The sequence below is a fragment of the Gossypium arboreum genome, chromosome 1, assembly GCF_025698485.1.
Source record: "Gossypium arboreum isolate Shixiya-1 chromosome 1, ASM2569848v2, whole genome shotgun sequence".
Lineage (NCBI taxonomy): Eukaryota > Viridiplantae > Streptophyta > Magnoliopsida > Malvales > Malvaceae > Gossypium > Gossypium arboreum.
In genome coordinates, this window is record NC_069070.1 from 7,230,447 (window position 1) to 7,241,093 (window position 10,647).

The 10,647-nt window shown below is 37.2% G+C and overlaps 2 protein-coding genes across 2 annotated transcripts; one reads left to right on the plus strand and one right to left on the minus strand.

Annotated features, from left to right (window-relative positions):
* The first annotated feature begins 3,223 nt into the window (after nt 1-3,223).
* Nucleotides 3,224-4,107, plus strand: LOC108462745 (uncharacterized). Its single transcript, XM_053026679.1, has one exon. The coding sequence runs from the start codon at nt 3,478-3,480 to the stop codon at nt 3,910-3,912; it is 435 nt and encodes a 144-aa protein (XP_052882639.1). The 5' UTR covers nt 3,224-3,477; the 3' UTR covers nt 3,913-4,107.
* A 2,478-nt stretch (nt 4,108-6,585) lies between these two features.
* Nucleotides 6,586-9,875, minus strand: LOC108464597 (receptor-like protein kinase HERK 1). The gene has a single exon (XM_017764962.2). The coding sequence runs from the start codon at nt 9,455-9,457 to the stop codon at nt 6,962-6,964; it is 2,496 nt and encodes an 831-aa protein (XP_017620451.1). The 5' UTR covers nt 9,458-9,875; the 3' UTR covers nt 6,586-6,961.
* Nucleotides 9,876-10,647: the final 772 nt, after the last annotated feature.

Here is a 10,647-nt window from a genome sequence, read left to right on the forward strand (position 1 = left end):
AGGACCTTTAGTGGGGTTTTTGGGAAAAGCGTCGCTAAAAGTCAGGTTTTTTAGCGGCGCCTGTGGAGAAAGTGCCGCTAAAGGTCATGTTCTTTAGCAGCGTTTTTGGGAAAGTTCCGCTAAAGGTCATGTTCTTTAGCGGCGTTTTTGGGAAAGCACCGCTAAAGGCCATGTTCTTTAGTGGCGTTTTTGGGGAAAGCGCCGTTAAAAGTCATGTTTTATAGCGACTTTTTTTCACATAAACGCCGCAAAATTTAGCGGCGTTATCTACAGCGGCGTTTTTTACGATGCTTGTAAAAACGTCACAAATAGTTTTAGAGGCCTAAAAAACCGCTGCTAAAAGTCAGTTTTGTTGCAGTGGCACATTATTATCTTTGGCAAATTGAGACACAGACAATAAATTTTTCTGTATTCTCAGTACATATACAACATCAGATAGTCGAAGTAGTTTAGAATGCGTAGGTACAACACCATTACCAATATACGAAATCGGAGTGGGAGTCTCGTCACCCATTAATAGAGAAGATGTACCTAAATACGGAGTGGAGTCATGTAGCACCAACGCATCACGACAAACATGATTGTTAGCACCCGAGTCAGGGTACCATGAATCGATACCAGCGAGCACGGTATATACAAATCAGGTACCACCACGAGATCCGGCCGAATAGTATTGACATACGACCCGGATGACTCCGAAAAATCAGATGCATGCAAATCACCGACACGAGGAAGACCAATACACGGGTCTGAACCAGTATAGACACGAGCTCGCGGTTTGGTTCTCCAAGGAACAAGCGGGGCCGAAACATCACACCCTTTATTATTGAAAGGCCCAACCGTATGACCACGGCTCAATGGGTAACCCACTTGAACGCAATTACTCATTGGCCTAACACTATTTAAATTTTCAGGCCCAAATGCATTAATATTTCCATCCATCCTATTGAACCCATTTTGCTCATGTAAAGGAGCATTGACATTCGGCCTACTTGGCCTATGTATAGGAGCATAGGCATTCAGCCTATTTGGCCTATAGGATGTAGGCCTATGTGTATACCCATACCAACCTTGATACTAATTCAGATTTGGAGGAGCCAAATTCTCAATTAATGCACCCACGTGACCATTTGCTCCAGTTGGAAAGAAATTTTGACTAAATTGATTTTGACCAAAATAATTTTGGCCATTCGGGTGGGTAAACTTTATTTGTTGAGATGAAGGCCAACCCCATCCTTTAACAAATCCTCCTTGCGGTGCAGAGACATGATGCGTGAGCTGATCACCCTCTCGCGGCACCCGATTCATCGCTAGCAAGTCATCAAAGTCACGATGAAACCTATAATAGCACCTTTAAGCAAGGTGTCCAAATCTGTTGCAAATTTGGCATTGTACGCGCGGCCAGAATCCTCTCCCACGGCCACCAGACGGAGGGCGACCACCACGGACGGAGCCATTTAGTGTTTGCGACGGAGCTCCCTCGACAAGATTAGCATGCAAGGCCACCTTTTGAACCGCTCGTAACTGACGGTTCTCACACCCAACCAAGGCATCGACAAGCTTCTGAAACGACACTGGCTTGGACGAAACAGACACCGAGGAGACAATGGCATCAAATTCAGGAGGTAATCCGGTAAGCATTATTTCTGTCTTCTCAGCCTCGGGAATACAAGAACCTGAGGCTTTCAAAAGTGCACACAAACTCTATATGCGAGCAACATAATCTTTGATCGAAAGCATACCTTTCTTTAAGGAATGAAGTTCATGACGAATCTTAGATTGTTTAGCACCGGTGTCGACTGTGAACAGACTTGTTGCCGTAGTGCATATATCGCAGGCCATTTTGACATCCGTGAAAGAAGTCAACAAAGAGCTGTTTATCGTGGAAAGCAATCACGAAGCGAGGAACTGATCTTGTTGCGTGAAGACCAACACGGACGGATTAGGAGTAAGGGAACCATCCGGTGATTGAATAAACCTCGCTGGCGGAGGTAAGGCCACGTCTAGAAATCCTATCAAACCATATCCACGTAATATTAATTGTACCTGTTGTTGCCATTGAATGAAAGTTCCTTCATCAAGTTTCACAAGATCATGCCGAGGGAATGAGTATATAACTTTTTCACCAGTGAAAAGAGTACAACCACCATCAACTGAGGCAGATTCAGTGGAGTCCGTGACAGCCATAGCATCGAGGATCACAAGGCAACTGATACGATGCTAGAAATGCATAAGTAGTACTTAGTGTAGCTAGACTTCTATTCTGATATTTGAGAGTGAAAGGGAAGAAACAATTCTATTTCTATATCTTGAATGAATACCTGGCTTAGTTCATTTGTACATATAATATTTATAGAAAACTAGGATAACTGCTCTTAAACTAACTCTTCAACAAATGTTAGCTATATTAACAACTTCTTGCTAACTACCTAACTACATCAGCTAAAGTCTATGTGAACTCTAACACTACCCTAAAAAATTGTGAGGTCACTTCCAAAACTTTAGAGTTTTCATGCTTTGATCTCTTAATTATGCAATTAATATAGCCTGCTTGTGGGATGTCTTTTTACTGTTGAGCTCACCGACAGTGATTCAATGGAAGTAACAACAACATTTTTAAGGAAGATGGTGGCTAAGATTTTTGGGTTGTAAGAGAGAAAATGAAGGAAAATATGGATTTAAAAGTTTTTTTTTTTAAAGATTTTCATTGTAGGTTTTGATACTATCTATTCTTTTTTAAGACAAGAACTAAAACTATCTATAACCCTTTTCCAACTCATAAATAGGAAGGTAATGCACCTTAGCACACTTGAACTCTCACATCATCTGTATTGATAACAATGCTCATGCCAATCGAACTAAAACTCAATCAGTTGGTGTATTTAAAAGTTGAATGATAAAATAAAAAGAGTGACCAAAATAAAAACAAACACAATATAAACTACCAAAAAATTCCAGATAACAAAAATCAAATGTGGAAGATTCTAAGTATTTATTACTTGTATTGAGTAAAAATTTGATGAATAATATTCAATTGAATTTCAAGCGTAATTATCTAATAAGATTTTTTTAGTAAATAAAAAATAGAGTTTATGAAATTTTGAAGTCTTTATCCGTACAAAAAGCTACAATGTTGGAACATAGAACAATGAAATGACACCAGGTCAGTTACAGTTAGTACTATAACCAAATTACTTTGTTTATCAGCATAGTCCTTGGCTGAATAGATTCAGAAACATTAAAAATACAAGGACCCAAAAATGACAACGTTTTCTTCCATGCATACGCTCACCACATAATGCCAAATCATTACATATTTCACATTAAAGAAAGAAAAAAACCAATTTATAACTCCCCTACACGAAAGCTTCTCCCTTGTATCTCCGTTATCTTCCATTTGAACCAGTCTTAAAGCCTTTTAATAAAGTTTATACATATTTATCGCTTGAAAGTTGAAACCCTTGAATCCTACACTCAATGGCCTCAACCTGTATTTCAACCTGCATATATGATATTAAGGTCCCAATCAGGCCAACCAATGCCTACAAGTGGCCGGAATCAGATGCTGAGTTTGTAAGGTCACTGAGCTCTAACGGTGGCAGCCGTGGCGGCCATGCACATCCTACGGTCGTTGATAGCATTTCATGCAGGCAAATGTACCTGAGGAGCTACACGTTTCATAGGAGTGATGATCATCAAACTGAGCCTGAACAAACAAAATGTTTTGGCACGGTTAAGATGGAAAAAGTGAAGAGTCCTAGTAGGCAAAAGAAACCCCAAAATGTTGCCAAGAAGAAGAAATGTGTGGCACTCAAAAGGGCCAAAGTGGTCTCTTGTGCTGCTTTGTTGGCTGTGTTTCGCCGGCTTTTGTTCTGTACCACCAAGGTTGATGTGGCTGACCATGGAGGTTGATCATCTTTTTTTTTTTTTTTATATATCAGTTTCAGCCCTCAAGGCTCCTCCCACCCTCTTTTTTCCCCTCAATTTATGATATTTTTTCTTTGTTAATGACTTAAGGGTAAGAGTGCAGAGAGCATTGTTACCAAGGAATGGCTATATGCTAATATATCTGGTTGAAAAAAAAGATCATAATTTGTGAAATTTATCCATTTCCACCATTGTACAACTCTTAGCTATTGACATTTCAAGTCTTTATCTGCTTCTGATCGTATCTGCAATTGCCAAGCTAAGCACAGCAGGCAGAAGCAGAATACAGGCTACAACAGCAAGTTCAATTTCTTGTTTGTCTCGGCACTTTCTGTTATTCCCCCCCCCCCATTTTTTAATTATGTAATGAGTTTCACTAAGCTAGAAAACAAAAACAAAAATGATACTCTCTATACCTTGGTTCTCCCATTCTAGATAAGCTTTCATCACATCTGCTGGACTATGATATTATATATTAAAGTTACAATTTACAACTACATAAACAATTACTATCAAAATCCTTCACAAGTATCGAATTTAAGAACTAACTCAACTCAAATTAACTTATTTACACATGATTTATACTAGTGGGACTCAAATTTGAGATCTCAAAGTTCTCATAGCTTCAACTTTACCACTAAGCCCAGGTTTCATTCGCTTATAGTGCATAGAGTTTTGTAACTCAACTTAAACTAACTTATTTACACATGATTTACATAGGCAGATCTCAAAATTCTTAGAACTTGAACTTTACCATTAAGCCAAAACCTCATTCGCTTACAGTGCATATGATTTTAAATTCGTAACTAAAGAATGTGGATTAGCATATATGTAGTTATCAGCCTTGTAGGGCATGGAGTTTTAATCTCATAACTTTCTATGTTTCTTTACTATTTCATCTCCTAAAAGGGGTGAGAAGAAAAGAAAGGTGACACCACTAGTTGGGGAGTATTATGAGTTAAGAAGTAATCCAAAAGACAAATAAGTAAAAGAGGTTTGAGGATCAATCATGCAAATAAACAATCATGAAAGCTAATTTTAGTGTAAAAGTGACCAAAAGAGAGTATTGGTACTTACAAAGCAAGTTTTCTTGGGTTAATCTATAATGATTTATGATGCTAAAACATCATTGGATTGTTATTATATAATTAATTACCCATTATGGGGGATTTCTTATTAACCTATGAAGTTGCTTGAGTTATATGCAAATTAAAAATTAGCGTGAAGAGATGCAGACTAAAGTAGGTAAACTAAAGTATATAATATTTCTAATTATTTGCATAAAGAACAAATTAGTTATTACAAAATCTCCAGGGATTGCCTATGGCTTTACTTTTTCTTTTTCGCCCCCACAATATTGTGGGACAGGCAACACAAAAGAAATATAGCAAGTAGCATGATGACAGTGACATAATTGCAATTTCTTATGGTGATGATGTGAGAGCAGGTAAACTGTTATTAGTACAACATTTCCTGAGAAAAGGATGGAAGAAAAGGTGGATTTTAGTTAACTTGGAAAAATCTAGAAATTCGTATATTTGTATCATGTTCGTATCGTGTTTTACTTCTCTTTTTTTCGTATCATATATATCATGTCTGCCGGATGTAGCTCTAGGCTAAGTTGCATTCTTCCATTTTCATTGTAAAGCTGTTATAGAGAACTGACAGCTACATATGTTCTCAAATCCAACTATCCAAGACCAATTTAGCATTTAAAAACAAGAAAAACACCATAAATAAAACTACATGTGCATATATCTAATATATATTAAAATCAAGAATGACAATGAATGGATAGTATTGATGGGGATGTGGGACCAAAAAAAAAAAAACAGCAGAGGAGGTGGCAGATGAGGTAATGAAATATAAACAATCTGTGAATGTTTCTAAATAAAGTAGAGAGAACCTATGTTCCTCCGACTCTTTTTTTTTCGAGTACAGGCACCTATGTTCAACACATATCGCAGATCAGACAGTCAGATACTGAAAAGGATTCTTACACTGGTATTTTCTTTGTCTTCTATATAAATGGAGAATAAAGATAAACATGAAACTAGAGAAACCCTGCCTGCTGAATCATGTAACCCTTGTTTCAGGCTGGCTTTCATAATGACTTTTGCCCATTTCCAGCCTACAACAGTTCCAAGGCTGGGCTAGATCCAAGAAAATTGGTGGCAAATTTGGTACATGTGCATTCATGCTCCATCATCATTTGTGCCTGTTGGTGCAATCTGTTCTAATAATGTTGCTTATGTGTTCTTATATGATTATGATTTTCATTCTTTAAATATGAGAAATCTTATCACGTTTGCATGAGTAGGTCTCAGAGTACTTGAGTTCCTTGCAACAAAAGTATGAAATTTTCACCAAGTTTCAAAAGCAAGGCTATGATTTGACAACTCAACTCTAGTTTTTGGCTTTGCCCATGTACCAAAACCAGGAAACTACTTTCAACAAAGGTAAAAATGAAAGAAGTAAACAAAGTTTCCATTGCTTGCTTCTCAATCCTACCTAAAACGTATATTTGATATTCAAAATCTTTTTTTTTTTTCATAATTTAGTTAGTTGTTAATCATGCATGATAAAAATATAATTGATTGGACCATATTGCCTTTTAATGAGACAAAAAAAATGTTTAATAAATTAAAAAGTTAAAACTTTTTCTGCATGCAAAAGTCATAAAATATCACACATTTATCTTCCTAAAGCTCAGTAGGAACCCCAGAAGCTTGCTGTACATGAAAGACCTCACAACATTTTAGAACACAGATGATTTTGAGCAGTTGTTTGTCTGATGAGTGATGACTAACCAGACAAATCACATTATGGTATAAGATGACAAGATGACATACTACCATTACTAACGAAAAAACCAAAGTAATTTAAACAATCCCACCTTTTTAACCAAAATAAAGAAAAGAAAAAAAAAACAGTTTATCTACTCAAATTTGGCAAGCTGTAATGGATCAGATAAAACAGTGTATGCATTGTCAAAAGAGAAACTTAATTCATTGGATTTTCGGTCCCATCGAAATCACCTTCCTTCAGACTTCACCAGCTGTGAGAACACTTTACTCATTGAAACACCGGAGAGGTCATCCACACTTGACACCTCAAATTTTGCTGAACCAGTGGGATCAAGCTGACTGAAATTGTTGATTTGTGGAGAAAGCTCACCAATCATGTTTGTACTGTTTTCTTCGGGATCGCCTTGAACAACGGCCTCCTGAAGTTGAAGAGCATACTCCAGGTTCCATAAAACATCTCCCATGGAGGGCCTGTCGACACCAAAATCAGCTAAACATTTCTCGGCAGTTTCTCCAAACTTCCTTAGAGAATTAGGCCTGATGTTTCCTTTGAGACTAGGATCAATTATTTGCTCCAGCTGTCCTTTCTTCTGCCATTTCATTGCCCATTCAGCTAGATTTACCATTTCCCTTGGAAGAGTGGGATCGATCACTGGTCTTGCACAAAGAACTTCAAACAAGACCACACCAAATGAATACACATCAGATTTCTCTGTCAGTTGTTGTCTTCTGAAATACTCAGGGTCAAGGTACCCAAAACTTCCTTTAACTGCCGTGCTGACATGGGTCTGATCAAGTTCAGGACCTGTCTTTGACAGCCCAAAATCAGCAACTTTGGCCATGAGATTCTCGTCAAGTAAGATATTTGCCGACTTCACATCACGATGAATGACTGCTTTTGCATAGCCTGTGTGAAGGTAATGGAGTCCTCTGGCTGCTCCAATGCATATTTCAAGCCTTTGTTTCCAACTTAAACTTGGATGGCCTGAACCGTAGAGATGACCCTTGAGCGTCCCATTCTCCATATATTCGTAAATCAAGATCATCTCGTTCTTCTCATCACAATAACCTATCAAGGAAACAAGATGTCGGTGACGGAACTGGGATAGCATCTCGATTTCAGTCTGGAACTCAGCAAGTCCTTGTTGAGATTGCGGATTCCCCCTTTTAACAGCAACTTTTGTACCATCATTCAGTTCTCCCTTGTACACCTTACCGAATCCTCCAATCCCAATAACCCAACTTTCATCAAAGTTGTTAGTGGCTTCTTGAACAGCCAGAAATGGAACATGATAGTTCGTATTAGAAATGAGACTGGTAGTCGTTCCTTTGGAGTATTTGCTCCCCATAGTGTGGGAAGTTCCCCCATTAATGGAGAAAGGAATCCATGTCTTTGATAGCCTCTGACGTGATAATTGTCTTCGTTTCCTACAATACATAAAGAGAACTCCAGCCAACAAAACTCCACAAGCCACCCCAGCGGTCACACCAACAATAGCACCGACTCTCTTCTTTGAACTCGAACTAGAAGTGTTGACAGTTCCCAAGCCAGAAAGGCTGCCATCAGAGTTGTTCATTTTCATGATTTCCAGCCCATTAAGTATGGCATCTGGGTAAGTGCCATGTATATTAGAAGGGCCGATGCTTACTCGAATCTTATTGCTAGTAGCTGGCCCTGTGACATAATCCTTATAGTATGCAGCAGCCAAAACGTTAACCAAGTACGTACTCAGATCAAAATCGCGCTCGACTATTGAGGAGTCGATAAAAACATTGAAATACAACAGGTTAAGAGCTTCGCTGACAATATCGCAAAAGTGAAACCGAACAAGGTACTGAAATCCAGGATCCACATTGAATTCCCATGTCACATTGAAGTTGCTATTGGAATCATTCATGGAGTTCATCCTGGTGCAGGTACCATAGATGGTATTCGGAGCAATCTCTCGGGTTGAACCACCATCAACATACTTGACAGCTTTAATTTTTGACACACTTGTGGCAAGGTTTTTTCCTAAAAGAAAAGGCTGATCAGGCACCCATGTTCGCGAAAGAGTATCGTTCTCGGAGGAGACGGTAGGTCCCCCCATATTCATCCTAGCAACAGTCTCGAATGCCTGCCACGTTAGACCTTGGAATCCGGTTGAAGATTCAACCAAGCCGGCGGAGTCTGGGATGAGCTGATCAGGGACTGAAACAACTTCCAGGGCATTTACAAAAGCAAATGAATTCTCTGAAGGACTGAACGTGATGGCAAGGCTATTGGTGGTTACATTAACAGAGAATTCTTTGACAACAAGAGATTGAACACTGAAGCTACTAAGAAGAACATGGTTTTCAGTGGAAACATCGAATTTTGCCATACTCATATTATAACTAGCATGAACAAATGGATAGAAATAAAGGCGAATCCAGTGTCTTCCTCGTTGACTAATTGGAAATGTGTACTTAGAAACACCAGTAAAGATCCTTACCGTTTGATAGAGTGGAGAATCATCAGAGGAGGTGACAGCTTTAGAAGTGTTCCCAACAATATTCCCTGATGCTGAAAGGAGCTTTGAGGCCAAGTTATCAGCCATGAAAACTCGATCACCCAATGTGGTATTAGTAAGTGATCCACAATCAATGAGGTAATTGTCTGCAGGTGTAAACCCTCTAGCAAACAATGGCAAACACAAGATTGAAGAAACCCAGAAAAGAAACCCAAATACTTTACAACCCATCTTTTCAAAACTATTAGCCGAACAATAAAGGTTGGATCTTTTTCGTACTTAATAGGAGCTGAAGATCCAGGGTTCTTATGGAAACAACTAAAGATCAATGCCAAAGCATAACAGAAATCAGAAATCAATTAAGAGAACTGAATCAAAATGAAAAGATGGAACCTTGGAACTTTGAAGATGAACTCCAAGAGAGAGAGAGAGACAGAGAGAGAGAGAGAGAGGTGAGAGGAGCCCCACTAAGTGAACCAATGGGAATATTTTATGCACCTCAATGGGAATTTGACACAGTTCCCATTGCAGTTTAAAAAAAATACAGATAAGACTGCAGAAATCTCACAAGGCACAAGCTGGTTTGAACTGGGTGACAACCTTGGACATTGACAGATTCCTAGAATTTTTTATTGTTTGTTTCATGTTCTTAAATAAAAAATAAATAGGGGAAACTAAATGAATAAATATAAACATGACAACGAAAAAAAGCCAATCTAATTTCTTTTTGGTTGAAATGATTTTGTTTAAATACCACATAAATATTTTATATAAAAACAATAAATTTATATTAATATTAGTTCTTAAAAAATAATGTTTAAATAATTTCACTGATATCGAATTAAGATATATATATATATATATATATATATATAAGAAATGAAATTCCTCTAAGAAAAAGAAATGAAATTTGTGTATTTAACCTTTTCTAAACAAACCAAAAAACAATTACAGCTTAACAAATAACCACAAAATGACACTTACATATTTAAAAAGAAAAGAAAAAGCAAATTTGACAAAGTACTTGGGTCGGCTTTAAATCAGTTTGAAAGAAACAAAATTACAATTTTATGCAATTTTTATTTTTAAAATCGAATTAAATTCTACTTTATCAATTTTTATTTTTTAAAAGTTAATTCAATAATTTAAAATATAAAATAATAAATTAAATAAAAATATAATTTAATTCAATTTGAATCGTTGTAATTTTTAATTTATAAATTGAATTTCTCAGTTTTTCTTTTCAACTCTACTCCCAAGTCTCAACTTATTATTATTTGATTTGTTCTAATTCTCAATAAAATTGAAATAAATTTTTTTATTCTAACTTTATATATTTATTTAGTGACACAAAGACGAAATGATTTTTAATTTAGTTCCACTAGCATAATTGCTATTATAATAACCTAAAAGTACGAGCC

Coding starts and splice junctions, on each gene's coding strand:
- LOC108462745 (XM_053026679.1), top strand. CDS start 3,478: ATGGCCTCAACCTGTATTTCAACCTGCATATATGATATTAAGGTCCCA.
- LOC108464597 (XM_017764962.2), bottom strand. CDS start 9,457: ATGGGTTGTAAAGTATTTGGGTTTCTTTTCTGGGTTTCTTCAATCTTG.